General features: G+C 37.5%; 1 protein-coding gene across 1 annotated transcript; it reads right to left on the reverse strand.

The window, feature by feature from the left end:
- Positions 1 to 7288: 7288 nt before the first annotated feature.
- LOC111157724 (olfactory receptor 8S1-like) lies at positions 7289 to 8187 on the reverse strand. The gene is given in 2 exon segments (XM_022519364.1): positions 7289 to 7800; positions 7803 to 8187. Coding segments are annotated over 2 exon segments (897 nt in total).
- Between the last annotated feature and the right edge of the window lie 10549 nt (positions 8188 to 18736).

An 18736-nucleotide genomic window follows, 5' to 3' on the forward strand; every position in this document is an offset into this window, starting at 1 on the left:
GCTTCTTTTTCAATACCATGAGGTCAGAATTCCTCCCAGTTATGCAAACCTATGAAAATTGGACTTTCGCAGTTAGGCAAGTGGGATGAGACAGTGCTTTATCTAGGTCTTGGGCAAAGTCAATTTTATAACCTGATATTTTCTAGGATCAGACCCTGTGCTGTCAGTTCTAGCTAACACCTAAAGGGCTGGCATTCTATGCACTGGGACTTTCTGGGCCTTGCTAAAAGCCACCAGTTCCTGTCAGTCTTCTTGTAGTAACCTACCTGAGTCCTGAGAAAAGCTCCTGACCAGTTTGTAGGAGTCTTATATTTCTCCAGCCCGATTTTCTTTGGCTATCTCTTTGCCAAGATAACCCTGGGAGATGAACATGAGGAAATACCCCAGGGAACCTGCTCACTGCCCATGGGGCAGTATCAGAGTCATTTGAGATCTTGTGCTGACTTTGAAAGGTTGGCTGTAATTTGGACGTAAGGGTACAGAAACATTTCCAAGAGGAGCACAAGGCATGATGCAGAATCTGACAAATAAAACTCAGTTTAGGTTTTCTCAACCTTAGCTATGTGAGTAGGTGCACAGAGAGGCATGAGTGTGTCTGCTGGCATGCACGCACACACACATACACACACATATACACACACAGACACACACATACACCCCTACATACTCATATAAAGTCTAACTTTTCCTTTTCTTTTTTGGATATACTCCAAACTCTATTGTCTTCAGATGTGTAATGTTTTTTTCATCACATTCTCCTCACATGGCCTCGCAAGAGCAATTAGAGCTATGAGGCAGGAACTCTTAATTTTCTTGATTTCCCATTTACAAATGTATTTCTCTGACCTTTCTTTAGTAGATGTATCTGCCTTGGATCCAAGACTAACACCCGTATATGTATTTTAACACCCATTTCATCCTGAGCTTCTGGGTTCTTCTCCTTCAACCATGCTAATTATCTGTTTTTATCATTGGTTTCTTTCTCTTTCTTTCTTTCTCTCTTTCCTTTTTTAAGATTATTTATTTATTTGAGATATATAGAGAGGGAGTGGATGCAAATTGGGAGAGGAGTAGAGGGAGAGGGACAAGCAGACTCCACACTGAACTCAGAGCCTGACATGGGGCTTGATCCCAGGACCCTGAGATCATGACCTGAGCCAAAATCAAGAGTTGGATGCTCAACCAACTGAGCCACCCTATCATCAGTTTCTTTCTATTACTCATTTGTACTAAGAATACAAACATATTAAAATATGCCTCATATTTAAAAGTATCCAGTTGACCCTCATTTTTCACTGGGGGTGAACTGATTTTACATCTCATTACTTACTACACTACTTCTCCCACAGCCACTTCTACTGAAAGTCTAACTTCACTATATTACCTGCCAAGCATTTTTACTTTTCATTCCACAACTTTCTGAATTCTGTATCCACCATTCCTTTTCTCTCATGTTGCTAGTGACTTCTATAACCAATATGAATTTTTCTACTGATACTGGGATGTAAGAGACATTACATTTCAGTCCTCATTTTCTAGGGTTTACTAAACATCTCATCTTTGGACTGTGCATAGTTAAGAAAAAGTTGGGGAGAAGAAGTGATGATTTTTTTTTGAGCTATCAAGAAAACAGCCCTTTATTAAGGCCTTACTTTAGAAGGAGTCTGGAATTCTTCCTCAATAGGATAAGATTAGGAGGAAGAGTAGTTCCCATTAGTGATGGATACCTTTCTTATAAGCTGTAGGACACCAGTTGATAATGGATGGCTACAAGTAATTACATTGGCATAAACATGTAAATATCAATTCACTTTGTTTAGGAATATCAGGCTTAGAAGTATTACATATAGCATTAGAATTTACTTATTTGTTTATTAATACATAAAATAACTTTTCACAAAATAAATTTGATATGGCTATATTAAATTTAGTATTGCTAGATTAAAAAGTATAAGTATTTGAAGGGAAGTGACTGAGGGGCACTTGGATGTCTCAGATGGTTAAGCATCTGCCTTTGGCCCAGGCCATGAACTCCAGGTCCAGGGATGATGATGATGATGATGATGATGATGGTGGTGGCAATGATGATTAGGATGATTTTAGAGAGAAAGCAAGCAAGCAGGGGGAGGGGGAGAGGGACAAAGAATCTCAAGCAGACTATGTGTGGAGCATAGAACCAGATGTGGGACCCTGAGATCATGACCTGAACTGCAATCAAGAGTAGAACACTTAACCAACTGAGCCACCCATACAACCCCCATTAAGTTTTTCTATGTACATCATTATGTCATCTGGAAATGAACATAGTTTTACTTCCTCCTTTCCTTTCTGGATTCCTTTTATTCCTTATTCTTGCATAGTAGTCTCAGCCAAACCCTCCAGGACAATGTTGAATAAATGTGGCAAGAGTGGACATTCTTTTCTTGTTCTTTATTTTAGGGGCAAAGTATTTAATCTTTCACCATTAAGTTTAACATTACCTAAGCATTTTCCCTAGGTGTCTGCAGTTTTCTTGTGATGTCTTTGTCTGGTTTTGGTACCAAGGTAATACTGGCCTAATAGAATCAGATGGGAAGTGTTCCCTCTTGTTCTGCTTCTTAGAAGAGTTTGGGAAGAATTAGTATTAATTCTTGGGCAGACTAGGATAACCCTACTTCTAAAGTGTGACCTTTTTATGGGCCCTTAAATCCTCAAGTGTTTGATGTGGTTCTTGTACTCTGGATGGTCATTACTTAGTAGCTCTCAGTCATGTGGAATCTCCTACTAGAGTTGTTCTCACAGCTTCCTGCAGTAGTGGTGCTTACTTGGCTTACTTCAACTTCATTTAATATTCATGCACAGCATGATATGAAACAAAGGCTAATGGAGATCTATATTCAAATTTCTGGAATTCTTTATCTATGTATCTCTTCTTTCTAGCTCTACCCCACAAATCCCACTCTTTGCTCTTCTTGAACTCAATCTGTGTCTCCTAAACTCAGCAACACGGCCATTTTCTGTTTGTTTTTTCTCCTCTCATATCATGGTTTAAAAAGTGCCTCCAGTGGGAAAGGTAGGACTCATCTTATCTGTTTTCTGTATCTCAGGACTCAAAGTCCTAAGCTTTCTGTTTTCCAGAAAGGGCAAACAGGATCTTTTTTTCCCCCAGATATTTTGTTCATTTTTCTAGTTATTTATGGGTAGAAGGACAAAGCTGGCATCAGTTACTCCATACAGCTAGTCATGGAAATCCCATCAAGTAGTTTTGATTGTCTCCTATGTGCTAGATATTGTTTCAGATGCATAAAGTACAGATGAAATCTCTGCTGTCAAGGTGCCTACATTATATTGGGGATGACAGAATGTAGATACAAACATACATAAATATTGTTAGTTGGTGATGCATGGTAGAATGGGGGAGGGTAGAATATTTAACATAGGGTAGTCAGGAAATAATTCTGTGAGAAGAATACTCTTGAGGAAGACCTACATAAAGAGAAGGAATAAGCCATGTGAATATACAGAGAAAAATGTGTCAGCAGAGGAAACAGCAAGTGCAAAACTCTTGGATGGGGAGAAATCTGGAGTCTTTGAGAAACAGTAAGAAGGCCAGTGTGATTGGAGTATAGTAAAGGAGGGAGAAATGAAAGAAATTGGGTCACCAAGCCCACAAAAGCCAAATTTGGTAAGTCTTGTAGATCAAGGAAGTGTGAATTTTAAATGTGGTAGGAAGCTATAGATTTTCTTCTTTACCTCTTTAGGGGAATGATATAATCTGTTTTATGATTTTTCTAAAAAGTTGATCAGTCTGTTTTCTTTGTAGCTTTAAGGGACAGTAATGGAAGCAGTGAGACTAGTTAGGAAGCTATTGTCTTATTACTAGCTAATATTCAGCTAGTATTCATGACAGACAACAAAACCAAAATCCATTTTTATCTGTTGGGAATCCATTTTAATTGTTCTGTACTCTTGCCTTACTGGTTATTAACTATTTTGAATACCAGTTCTGAATCTAGGTGGGAGAAAATGATGGCTTAAACTAGGTTGGTAGAGGTGGAGGTGAAGAGATGTGTCCAGATTCAGGATATATTTGAAAACAGAACAAATGGGATCTGTTTATGTGTTGAACGTATGCTGGGAGAAAGAGAAAAAAGGAATCAAAAGATGACTCTCAGGTTTGGATGAATTATGGTGCCATTAACTTAAATAATGAGTTCTATCTGAACTTATTTAAATACAACATTCAAATAAAAAAATACTATGAATGCAGTAACAAACAGAAAAATGGTATGCTAATGATAAAAAAGAGGAAATACCAATGTTTAACAAACGTTTGAGAAATGTTAAATATTATTTATGATGAAAAATAAATGCACATACATGAAAGAAGTAGGATTTTATGCCAACAAATTGATAAAGATTAAAATATAATTTTGTTGTTGTTGTGGTTTTTGTTTTTGTTTTTTCAAGTTTATTTATTTAATCTTGGAGGAATCTTCCAGGAAATAATATCACTTCAAGTAAAAGAATCTTTAGCAAAGTCCCACCTCTTTCTTGTTTCTCTTCCATTTACTTTATTTTACTTTAATACAATGAAAACTTATACATCTTACTTTGAATAGCATGTATGATATAAACTCATCATTATAAAAATTAATTTCTGTAATTGTATCTTTCTTTTTTGCTTTTCACCTTCTAGCCTATCCTATTTCATAAGTGAATGGAAAGATGTTTGTAGTGATTTTGACCCAAAGTTAGAACTAGATAATTCTGGACATTACCAATTCATATAATTTATTGAATTTGCCTTCATATATTCTTTAATGTTTGTTTTACAATAATGAACATGGTATAATAAATTTATGATGTGACTAACCTTTATTTTTTACCTTATATATACCTCACACTGTTAAATTTTGTAAATGTTTCTATATGTTGTCAATTAAATTATGTGGTCAATTTTCTTTCTTTTTTTTTATTTGTTTTGCTGATGCTTTTTTTTATAATCATTTTTTTAAATTTATTTTCAGCATAACAGTATTCATTGTTTTTGTACCATACCCAGTGCTCCATGCAATCCGTGCCCTCTCTAATACCCACCACCTGGTTCCCCCAACCTCCCACTCCCCCACCTCTTCAAACATAAGTCAAGCAGAGAGAGTCAATTATCATATGGTTTCACTTATTTGTGGAGCATAACAAATAGCATGGAGGACATGGGGAGTTAGGAGAAGGGAGTTGGGGGAAATTGGAAGGGGAGGTGAACAATGAGAGACTATGGACTCTGAAAAACAATCTGAAGGGTTTAAAATATAATTTAAAAACTGTTCTCAGGCCTGGCAAATAAACATTGTCAGACACTCTAATATTCTGTTGGTTTGGCTGTAAATTAATGCAAATATTTATGCAAGCATATGGGCAATATAAATCAAGATCGTAAAATACTTATAGCACAAAGATAGGAGTGGAAATGTAAGTGAGAAGATAAGGGATTACAGTTTGAGTGTAAGCCATGCTTTCACCAACACAATTCATACATATAATGTATATATGGGAGGTGAGTGGGGAAGTCCACTATGGATTTTATTCCACTATGGATCCATAAGGGCCTGCAGTAAGAACTGAAAATAAAGGAGCAGGCAGCAAGCACACATGTAAGTGTATGCCAATAACTATCTCAGTCTTCTAAGGGAGGGGAGATTGAGTATAGATTGGTCTGTGGATCCATCTCTCAAAGATGCAGGCGAGGAAGAGAATGGTTGCATCATGTTTACATCAGTTTATGTGACTTCACTTTATCTTTTATTAGGGTTTGAACTGGATAAGGATGCCCTTCCTGTTATGCCCATAAACTATATCTAAATATGTACAATTTGGAAAGTTTCTCTTAAGAATATTTAAAAAGTCAGGGTGGGGGAGCACAATGATATTATTAACTATTTCTTTATTTAAAAAGTCATTAAGTCATGTTAATTCTATTCCTACCATATCTCAAATTTAGATCACTTAAGGAGAACCATGTTCCACATGAGGTACCTGGTAGACTACATATGCTCTGTACTAAACACTGTTTTCCTTGACAAAATCAGATGATGTCAATCCTTAGAATAACTGATGCAAGGGGTAATAATTATTGATATAAACCATTATCCATAATATACTTCATTTTGAAATATATTCATTTGAAGTATAATATACTTGATTTTGAAGTATATTTTTCTGAAAAAATGATTTTTACATATTTACATCTCTAAAAATTATAAAGTACTTCTCTATATATCCACTATACATTTCTCCTAATTTTTATAGAATTTATTATATATTTAAGATCAAAAGTTAATAATAATAAAAATGTGAAACAAACAAACAATATTTGTTATTTTGATTTGTAAGAAGTTAAGAAAATGCCCAAAAAAAACCCCACTTTACTTTTGGTTAATTCTTATAAGGGTAGAAACACAATGTTTCATATTAAACATTTCATTAAAGAGGTCATATGAGTCAGCCTACACTTTGGGTTGTGAGCTCTCCACCCCATGAATATTTTGTGACAAAAATTTATTTGCTTGAATATATGTCAAAGGAACAATGAGAAGTAGACTCAGAAGGGGTTTGGCTGAGTGAGACCATCAGATACTGAATGAATTAACTGGCTTGATATCCTCAGGGTTGAGTGAAAACATCATTTTGAGACTGTATAGACATTCACCAGTTTGAATTCCAACAAGGTCTCTCTATTCCAGTTGCCAAACATCTTGATCTCATCCCAGACATTGGTCACCACCAGCAAATCTGAACATTTTTTTTTTTCTTTTGAATGGTAGAGGGCAGGTCCTCACCAATCTCTATCTTTGCTTTCTGGCAACTAGGCATATCAGATTTTTAGGTTACTCCAGGTTAGGTGGACAAAAAAACTTCATTCAATATCATCTTTAATTAACAACTAGTTTCCACTTTAAAATGTGTTTCACACTCCTATCTTTAAACACACACACACACACACACACACACCACTTTGAGCTCTATAATTCCAAAACTCTTTAACAAAACAAACAGATTTGGACCTAGTCTGTCTACACTACTCCATCCTAGTTCTATTTCTCAGTCTTCACTAAATTTTCTTGCCAAATACACTAAAATAAGCAATCACACACTTAAACCTCTATTACCAAGACCCAAGAGGTTATTTTCATCAAATGGAAAAATTTTTGAAGTGATCAAGTTAGTCATTATCAATATATTTCATCACCCATTTTTTCATTGTCTTCAAACCAAATACAGTATGAATCTTTTATACAAAGAGAGACAGTTATTGCTTCAACATTTTATGTAGAGCTGCTTTCACCTCCTGGTTCTTGAAGCTGTAGATGAGGGAGTTCAGCAAAGATGCGATCACATTGTATGGAATGGAGACCACTTGTTCCAACTTGGAGCCTGAGAGGAGGGTCATGTATCTGAATAAGGCTGTGGCATAATATAAAAGCACCACAGTGAGGTGGGAAGAACAGGTAGAGAAGGCTTTGCCTTGAGCCCCAGAAGAACAGATGACTAGGATGGAAGAGATGATTCTAGAATAAGAGAAGAGTATCAGGGGAAGTGTCACAAATCCCAACAATGCACATGACCCAGCAAGAAGGGCTTCGTTGGCAGTAGGGTCACTGCAGGACAGAGGGAAGAGTGAAGGAAGCTCACAACAAAAGTGAGGTATGACACTGGGGCCACAAAAATGTAAGTTGTAGGTTAAAAGAGTGTTTGGCAAGGATTTTAGGAACCCCACTGCCCATGCTGCAATTATCATTCCAACACACAGAGGCCTATTATAACCACACTGTAGAGGAGAGGGTGGCAAATGACTGCATAGTGGTCACAGGCCATAGCAGACAGCAGGCAGGCCTCTGTGCTCCCAGAGAATATGAGAAAGAAACTCGGGGTCACACAGCCCCATGTAGATAAGGGTTTTCTTTGAGTTAATAAATTCTGCATCATCTTGGGCATGGTTACTGAAGAAAGGCAGAGATCTAGAAAAGACAGGTGACCTAGGAAGAAGTACATGGGTGTTTTAAGGTGAGAATCATTTCTGATCACCAGGATCATCATCAGGGTCAAGAGGTAAATCACCAGGAACACTGCAAAAAGCATGGTCTGGATCTGAGGATTTCTGAACCATCTTATGAGGACAAACTTGGTAATGATGGTGACATTTTTCATGATTAAAGATGCTGGCCCTAGAAAGAAACATAATGCAATTATCATCTCAGATGAGTAAGATTGTCTCTCCATATTTAAAAAAAAAAATGTGACTTCCAGCTTAAAGGTATAATAAAAAAACTATGAGGTCAAGAAGTTTCCCTTTGGATCACCCCCTTATTACTTCAATTCTGTTGGCATGCAGCATTCCAAAGTACTTCCTCTGTAGTTGCTTCTTTGAATTTTAATACCCATTTATTCAGGAAATGTTTAATAAGCATCCAAGTGCTGGGCACTCTACCAGATCCTGAAGATACAAAGTTGCTTGAGACATGATTCCTGCCCTCAAACGGCTTAAAATTTAATAGGGGCAGAGAGACATGTAAAGAAGCAGAATAAAGCTATAAAACATAATGCATAGGATACAGTTATGGCACAAATATAATCAATTATCTCTGAATGACCTGGTGAACAAAGAAGGGGTAAAGCTTAAGCCTGTTTTTTTTTCCTTTTGCCAGAAACTTTCAAATATTTAATAATTTTTAAAAAACTTTTTTTTTAGGAGAAGTGTGGGGAGACAAGGAGACAGAGGCCATCTTTAGTGAAAAAAAAAACAGGAAGCTTCACTGAACATTCAATTACATGCTGAGCCGTTCTCAATCATGTGAGTGGTGACAAGATGGTAGAAAGGTTATTAAAAAAAAAACACAGTCTTTACCATGGGTCTATTCACATCCTGGGTAATTTTTAAGGAGGCGAGAAAATCCCATGAACTCCTCACTGCTTAAATAAGGAATATGCTCCATCGAGGTGGACTACCGTGAGAAGTGTGGGTTACTGTGAGGTCACACAGGCACTTGAGGGTCTATGTTGGTGGTTCATGAAGTCTTTATGGGCGACGTGCTTTTTATTTATTTATTTTTTGCTCTGAAATAATGATATTTTTAATTTAAATTCAATTAGCCAACACATACTACATGATTAGTTTTATTTTTATTTTTTAAATTTCTTTTCAGTGTTTCAGAATTCATTGTTTATGCACCACACCCAGTGCTCCATGCAATACGTGCCCTCCATAATACCCACCACCAAGATCACCCAACCTCCCACCCCCCTCCCCTCCAAAACCCTCAGTTTCTTTCTGTTGACTGTTTCCTTCACTGTGCAGAAGCTTTTTATCTTGATGATGTCCCAAAAGTTCATTTTCCCTTTTGTTTCCTTTGCCTTTGGAGACATATCTTGAAAGAAGTTGCTGTGGTCGATGTTGAAGAGGTTACTACCTATGTTCTCCTCTAGGATTCTGATGGACTCCTGCCTCATGTTGAGATCTTTTATCCATTTCGAGTTTATCTTTGTGTATGGTATATGAGAATGGTTGAGTTTCATTCTTCTACACATAGCTGTCCAATTTTCCTAGCACCATTTATTCCTGTCTTTTTTCCACTGTTAGAATGGCCAAAATTAACAAGACAGTAAACAACAAGTGTTGGAGAGGATGTGGAGAAGGGGGACCCCTCTTACGCTGTTGGTGGGAATGCAAGTTGGTGCAGCCACTTTGGAAAACAGTGTGGAGATTCCTTAAGAAATTAAAAATAGAGCTTCCCTATGACCCTGCAATTGCACTATTGGGTATTCACCCCAAAGATAAAGATGTAGTGAAAAGAAGGGCCATATGTACCCCAATGTTCATAGCAGCAATGGCCACAGTCATCAAACTGTGGAAAGAACCAAGATGCCCTTCAACGGACAAATGGATAAAGAAGATATGGTCCATATATACAATGGAATGTTATACCTCCTTCAGAAAGGATGAATACTTAACTTTTGTATCAACATGGACAGGACTGGAGGAAATTATGCTGAGTGAAATAAGTCAAGCAGAGAGACTCAATTATCATATGGTTTCACTTATTTGTGGAGTATAAGGAATAACACAGAGGACATGGGGAGATGGAGAGGAGAAGTGAGTTGGGGGAAATCAGAGGGGGAGACAAACCGTGAGAGACAGTGGACTCTGAGAAACAAACTGAGGGTTTTGGAACAGAGGGGCATGGGAGGTTGGGTGAACCTGGTGGTGGACATTATAGAGGGCATATATTGCATGGAGCACTGGGTGTGGTGCACAAACAATGAATTCTAAAACACTGAAAAGAAATTTTTTTAAAAATCCATTGATTCTTCTTGGTTTATTCTAAACATGATTCTGAGCACAGGGTGGTCTCCCAGATTTCTCCCTAACATGTTTTGTTACTCTTTTGTCTCCTCATTATTTAAAAAATTTCCTCTTTTAATAACCTCCTATAGTATTTTTGCTTTGGAGTCATCATCTACCATTCAATGACTCCAGAGCCTTATTAGTGGCCTTTCTGTATGTAGTTTTCCCCATTCTGTGTTGACTTGCAGCTGCTGTAATTCCTTGGGCAAAATTAAAGTGGTGCCAGGACTTTTGCTTCAACTTGGATGGGACTGGAGGAGATTATGCTAAGTGAAATAATTCACACAGAGAAAGTCAACTATCATATTGTTTCACTTATTTGTGGAACATAAAGAATTGCGTGGAGGATATTAGGAGAAGGGGAAAATGAAGGGGGGGGGGGAAATAGGAGTAGGAGATGAACCATGAGAGACTATGGACTCTGGGAAGCAAACAGAGAGTTTTAGAAGGGAAGAGAATGGGGGGGATTGATGAGCATTCTGATGGGTGTTAAGGAGGACATGGATTGCATGGAGCTCTGGGTGTTATACACAATTAATCATGGTACGCTACATCAGAAACTAATGATGTACTGTATGGTGACTAACATAACAAAATAGAAGACAAATAAAAAAAATCAATTGGTGGCAGGAATAGCCTGAAATCTTATGCATGTAGGATAGAGAGGTAGACAGACAGTTAGATGATAGAGATGAAAAATCTCCTCTCTACTTATGATCAAAGTCTTGCAAGCTAAAACCAGATGATGATATGACTCTACACCTATTTATGTGGAGATAAACTATTTAAAACTAAAATAGCCAGTGCTGGTAAGATTTGGTGAGACTTATATGCCCTTTTACATTGTTGGTAGCATTATATGTTGGTATAATACTTTTGGCAATATGAAATATAAAATCTCTCTTTTGGGAAATTATCTTAAATACATGCTTCACAAGAAGAGAAAAAAAAACTATGTATGAAAATGTATATTCCAGGGTTGTTTTCAAGACATTACCACTAGGACAAACCTAAAGATCTAATAATTGGAGAATAGTTGCTACATTTCAGTAGAAACACAAGACAATATTATCTAATGATGAAAATAATTACAGAGAGTCAGAAACAAAATATCCATAATACATAGTTTAGTAAAAAGATCAGAATATACAATTATTATAAAACATTAGATCATGTGAAAATATGCACACAGCAGGGGTTTATATGAAGTTAAAAACAGAAAAAAAACAGCTTTTAGGGTGGTAAGAGAATGGACAATTGCTTTGATTTTTACATTAAAATATGCTTTTTATACTTTCAATTAAAAATATATTTTGGGGTGGATAATATTTGAGCCACACTGAACCTTTTTGTTTCAAACTCAGCATTTAATTAAACCCAATTCCAATAAAGAATATACACCTCTTTCTTTTCCCATTCTATTTCTGCCTTGCACGTTCTGTAATAAAATTGAATTTGGTCTAAAAAGCCATTTCTTTAAGAAGGAGTCTTAGTTGCTCAGATGGAGAATGGAAATGACTCAAGTAGTCTGATTTTTCCTGTTAATTATTCTGCCTTTTGCCTGTCCTTTGTCTACTGGTTTTTCAATCCCAAATTCATGGTCTAGGAAACTTGGCTGGAAAAAGTGGTCCCTGAGGCCACTGGGAAGGTTGAAGGATAAAGCTTCTCTGCATTGAAAGTTCCCTGGTAGAGAAACCTTCCGCTCCCTACCACACTACCACCCCTCCACCCAGAAAAAGTGTTTTAAGGAAAGAGAGTGTCTTAAAGTAAAGGATGCTATGCTTTTGCAGAGTGGGAAGAAAGAAAGGGGTATCAAGGATATTCTCACTTCTTCATTTCTCACTCTAGTTGCAAACTTCGTGGTCTCCCTGAGTAAATCTTTGGAGACACAGGGTGATCAGTGTTTTAGGTAATGAAAACTTTTTAAAAAAATCTTCTTCTCTAACAAGAATGTAAAGGAAAGTTAGAGATTTTGCTTCATCTCTGGAAAGTTATACGCAAACAGTGAATCATGGAAAACTACATAAAAAACTAATGATGTACTGTGTGGTGACTAACATTAACATTATACAAAAAATTCTGAGGAACTGCACAATTAGACTGTGCTTTCTACATATTTGGTCTTGCTTGGAGATGAGGCCATGAGCTAAATGAGCTCTCAAATTAACTTCAGCTTAAGATCCTGGCATTTAGCTAAGAAATTCCCCACCAGAGAAAATGAGATTACTCCGAACTCACTGCCACCCATAAATCAAAAATGCTCTATCCAGCTACCCACCTGATAGCTAAACTTCCATCTCCCAATTCAATCCCATAGGAATCTCAGCCTTTTGTCCTGAATCTGATAAAGGAGGATGACAAACAGATTATGGATTAATAAAGTGACAAACTCCTCAACCTCCTAAATATTTCCTCTCAACCCAGTCATGACCTTCTTTTGTGAATTTGGGAAGGTACTTTTGCTTCTTCTTCCTGGGCTCAGTTCCCTCTGCTCTGCAATGAAAGATCTGAAACAGTTGCCTAGTAAGATTTCTCACATCTATAGGATAGAGAAGATTGAGAAGGCCTGTTGAGTCTAGCTTTTCCTTGGAGACCTGAATTGCTGCCTTCTTCCTTGTTTTGAGAGATGAATGACGAAGGATACTTAAATAACTCAGGTCTCAGGAAAAACTGGTTTCTTTTCCCAACAAGTTGAAAACTGTGTGTCTAAAGCAGTTAAGCAAGTCACCTTATGTTAAGTTTTGGATAAAGGCTTAAGTGTTGATATGCATGGGTTCTGGTTTGAGCCATTACCTGTTAAGAGGCTTTGGGCATCTTTTTTTCTTCCTTTGTCTTCTTTCTTTATCTCTTTTGATTCTGAGGAGAGCTTCTGACCAGTTTGTATGAATTTTATCATTTTTTCTAATCTTTTCCTACTTGGTACCCATATGGCAGGTGGGCCATTAGAGAGGGAGAGTGAGTAATGAGGGCCCCAGGGAGCTAATCTGAATTCATGGGGGAAGTGGCAATAGTCAGTTATCTGGACCTCTGGCACTCTTGCCAGTACTGTAGTTTGGGTAAGTGGGAGTAAAGGGTGAGCACTGAGGGCCTGTAAATGCTTCTACTAGGCAAAGAGTAGCCTGGGGCTTCCTCAGGTTTGGCAGAACTTTATCTTCACTATACATTTTGCTTGCACACATAGTCCTACCTATGCTCTCTTACAAACGAGCCTCACTTCTAGAATCATGGAATTCGATGGAGTGAAATTCGATGGATGGATCATCTTATTTCAATCTCCAACCTGAAGCATGAACTCTACACAGCATCTTCCATAAGTGTTCATCCAGCCTTTTAGAACTTCTTCAGGAATTCTCTTCCACCAGCTAGCTATTTTAAAACTGATTTAAAGTTTGTTTGTCTTTATCCTGCCTAAAATCCTGATATTAAACTGCCTATGTTACCATTTCCACAAACACCTAAATGTTTTAGTATTTTTCACTAGCAAACCCAAAAGCAACAAGCAAAAACAAACAAAAACTCCCTTTACTCCATATCACCTACACCTATGGCTCTATTTTCTAAATCTCCTTCATAGCAAAACTTGTCAATGAAGTTATCTGTGGTTTCTCTTCATACATTCACTCCTCATCTTATTCTAGCTAGATGAAACTTCTCTTGTTGGTATTATCAACTACTTCCAAAACCAAAGTTGCAAAATCCAATGTAGCTTTTCTGTTTCTCCTCACTTGAATTTTCAGTGGCATTCGATACAACTGACTTCTCTGTCCTCCTTGAAACACTTTTCTTGGCTTTTTGATACAAAAATTACCTGATTTTCTTCCTTACTCAATAGCTGGTACTCCTGTTTCTCTTGCTGGATCATTTTCAACTTGAACTAGAAATGCTAGAGTGCTCCAGAGCTTACTCCCAGGACCTCCTCTTCAGTTTATTTTCCTTAGATGTTCTATGCCAATCATATAATATTTCTAAACACCACATATACCACAAGCACTAGCCCTGTCTCCTCCCTAGAACTTCAAAATAATGAGGAACATTTTTCTTCTTGTGCCTGTTAGCCATTTGTATGTCTTCTTTGGAGAAGTGTCTGTTCATGTCTTCTGCCCATTTTTTGACTTATTTGCTTTTTGGGGTGTTGAGTTTGAGAAGTGCTTTATAGATCTTGTATATCAGCCCTTTATCTGTAGTGTCATATTTGCAATATCTTCTCTCATTCCATGGGTTGCCTCTTTGTTTTATTGACAATTTTCTTTGCCGTGCTTTATCTCGATGAAGTCCCCAAATTTCTGCCTTTGTTTCCCTTGCCTTTGGAGACTTGTCTTGAAAGAAGTTGCTGTGGCTGATGTTGAAGAGGTTACTATTCTATGCTCTATGTTCTCTGTTCTATGTTCTATGTGTAGGCAGGAAAGAACAACCACTGGAAAAACAGATAGTCTCTTCAACAAATGGTTTTGGGAAAATTGGACAGCCCCATTCAGAAAAATGAAACCAGACATTTCCCTACACCATGCACATAATTAGACTCAAAATGGATGAAAGACCTCATAGGAATCCATCAAAATCCCTGAGGAAAACACAGGCAGCAAACTTTCAACCTCAGCCACAACAACTTCTTTGTAGAAACATTACCAAAGGCAAGGAAGCAAGGGCAAAAAGGAACTATATGGACTTTGTCGAGATAAAAAGCTTTTGCACAGCAAAGAAAATAGTCAACAAAACCAAAAGACAACTGACAGAATGGGAGAAGATACTTGCAAATGACATACCAGATAAAGGGCCAGTATCAAAAATCTATAAAGAACTTATCAAACTCAATACTCAAAGAACAAATAATACAATCAAGAAATGGGAAGAAGACACGAACAGACATTTCTGCAAAGAAGACAACCAGATGGCCAACAGACACATGAAAAAGTGCTCCACATCACTCGGCATCAGGGAAATACAAATCAAAACCACAATGAGATACCACCTCACACCAGTCAGAATGGCTAAAGTTAACAAGTCAGGAAACAAGAGATGTTGGTAAGGATGTGGAGAAAGGGGAACCCTCCTACATTGTTGGTGGGAATGCAAGCTGGTACAACCACTCTGGAAAACAGCATGGAGGTTCCTCAAAGAGGAGTCTTTTTTTTTTTTTTTTTTATTCATTAGTTTTAGTTTTAGTTTTTAGATTCCATATATAAGTGAAGTCATATAATATTTGTGCTTTATTTAAAACTCGACTGCTTTTTCTTTCAGTAGAATTCAATCTCTCTCCCCTACTATAATTTTAAGTCTAGTATAAAAGTTGAAAGAAAAAAAAAAACTATATATACAATAATTTGTTAATGGATACACAATATAAAAAGATGTTCCAGAAATGAGTTAAGAGGACCAAGGCATAGGAAATGAAAATTGGCTTGGGTAAAGATATAATAATCCTATTTCTACTATGTTTTCAATGTGTGAATTTGGGAAAGGTTTTGATCCCTCTTTTTCCCCCCACATTTACCACAGGAATAATAATATTCTTGGCAAAATGTGAGGATTTAGTTAGAACGTGATGATTTAGTAAGGAATAATGTTCAGCACTAATTAAACACATCTTCAGTCATATATTTGAAATTTGTTCACCATTCTAAATTTAATTGCTCAGTATCTCTACAGAGATATAGAGAACTAAGGGAACAGAGTCCTAAGAAGCAGGTAAGGAGCAAGAGTAGGGTTAATGGTCTGCTCTGTGAGCCAAGTGTCACTGCAAGTTAGATAATTAGAGGACTCAAAGAGGAAGAAAGAGCCCTAGCCAGCAAGTGAAATATGCAGAGAGGAGGGAATTAAGAAAAGTTAGCAACTTTGTGTTAAAAAATGAAAACTGCGGGCTAAAAATGGCATCTCTTAGACCGAGTTTCCAAACCAGAGCTTAATACCCCATCTAGTTATAGTTTCAAATTCCCCAGAAATGTGGCATTAACCAGTCAGTTAGGAAAATTTTTCTTTCCCTTAGGGCAAGTGTGTCTCTCACTTGAGTCCTTTCCATCCCCCAAAGAAACATGAGGTCATCTGCATGATAAGACACCTTGCTTTTCCCCCTAGCCAATGTCCTCCTCTGGAACAATCCTTTTCTTTTGCTAATAATTTTCATGTCTCCACCCTCTGTCTATATAAACCTTCCATTGTGTACAAGTCTTCAGAGTGCCTCTACATGCTAGATGGGGTGCTGCCTGATTCGTGAATCATTTATTGAAGCCAATTAGATCTTTTTTTCCTTTTTATTATGTTATGTTAGTCACCATACAATACTTCATTAGTTTTTGATGTAATGTTCCATGATTCATTGTTTGCGTATAATACATAGTACTCATTGCAATACGTGCCCTCCTTAATACCCATCACCAGGCTAACACTTCCCCCCATTCCCTTCCCCTCTGAAACCCTCAGTTTGTTTTCCAGAGTCCATAGTCTCTCATGGTTCGTCTCCCCCTCTGATTTCCCCCCCACCTTCATTTTTCCCTTTCTTCTCCTAATATCCTCCATGTTATTCCTTATGTTCCACATATAAATGAAACCATATGATAATTGTTTTTCTCTGTGTGGCTTATTTCATTTGGCATAATTCCCTCCAGTTTTATCCATGTCAATACAAATGGTGGATATTTGTCCTTTCTGATGGCTGAGTAATATTCCATTATATATATGGATAACATCTTCTTTATCCATTTGTCCATTGAAGGGCATCTTGCTCCTTCCACAGTTTGGCTATTGTGGACATTGCTGCTATGAACATTGGGGTACATATGGCCCTTCTATTCACTACATCTGTATCTTTGGGGTAACATCCAATAGTGCAATTGCTGAGTCATCGGGTAGCTCTATTTTTAATTTCTTGAGGAATCTCCACACTGTTTTCCAAAGTGGCTGCACTAACTTGTATTCCCACCAACCGTGTAAGAGGTTTCCCCTTTCTCCACATCCTCTCCAGCACATGTTGTTTACTGTCTTGTTAATTTTGGCCATTCTAACTGGTGTAAGGTGGTATCTCACTGCGGTTTTTATTTGAATTTCCCTGATAGCTAATGATGCTATTCAAGATGTATTACAAAGCTGTGATCACCAAGACAGAATGGTACTGGCACAAAAACAGACACATAGATCAATGGAACAGAATAGCAACCCCAGATATGGACCCTCAACTCTATGGTCAACTAATCTTTGACAAAGCAGGAAAAAATATCCAATGGAAATGGTGCTGGGAAAATTGGACAGCTATATACAGAAGAATGAAACTCGACCATTCTCTTACACCATACACAAAGACGAACTCCAAACGGATGAAAGACCTCAATGTGAGAGACAGAAATCCATCAAAATCCTAGAGGAAAACATAGTCAGTAACCTCTTCAACATTGGCCACAGCAACTTGTTTCAAGACATCTCTCCAAAGGCAAAGGAAACAAAAGTGAAAATGAACTTTTGGGACTTCATCAAGATAAAAAGCTTCTACAAAGCAAAGGAAAACAGTCAACAAAACAAAGAGGCAACCCACAGAATGGGAGAAGATATTTGGACCAAGGGCTAATATCCAAGATCTATAAAGAACTTCTAGAACTCAACACCCAAAAAACAAATAATCAAGTCAAAAACTGGGCAGAAGACATGAACAGACACTTCTCCAAAGAAGACATACAAATGGCTAACCTTCACATGAAAAAATGTTCATCATCATTAGCCATCAGGGAGATTCAAATCCAAACCACACTGATACCACCTAACATCAGTTAGAATGGCCAAAATTAACAAGACAGTAAACAAAAAGTGTTGGAGAGGATGTGGAGAAAGGGGAACTCTCTTATGCTGTTGGTGGGAATGCAAGTTGGTGCAGCCACTTTGGAAAACAGTATGGAGATTCTTTAAGAAATTAAAAATAGAGCTACCCTGTGACCCTGCAATTGCACTACTGGGTATTTACCCCAAAGATACAGATGTAGTGAAAAGAAGAGCCATATGTACCCCAATGTTCATAGCAGCAATGTCCACAATAGCCAAACTGTGGAAAGAGCCAAGATGCCCTTCAATGGACAAATGGATAAAGAAGATATGGTCCATGATATGAGGAAGTGGAGATGCAACATGGGGGCTTAAGGGGGTAGGAGAAGAATAAATGAAACAAGATGGGATTGGGAGGGAAACAAACCATAAGTGACTCTTAATCTCACAAAACAAACTGAGGGTTGCTGGGGGGAGGGGGTTGGGAGAGAGTGGTAGGGTTATGGACAGTGGGGAGGGTGTGTACTATGGTGAGTGCTGTGAAGTGTGTAAACCTGGCGATTCACAGACCTGTACCCCTGGGGATAAACATATAATATATTTTTATCCCCA

This window comes from Enhydra lutris, unplaced genomic scaffold (genome assembly GCF_002288905.1).
Source record: "Enhydra lutris kenyoni isolate GAN:26980312 unplaced genomic scaffold, ASM228890v2 scaffoldscaffold56, whole genome shotgun sequence".
NCBI lineage: Eukaryota > Metazoa > Chordata > Mammalia > Carnivora > Mustelidae > Enhydra > Enhydra lutris.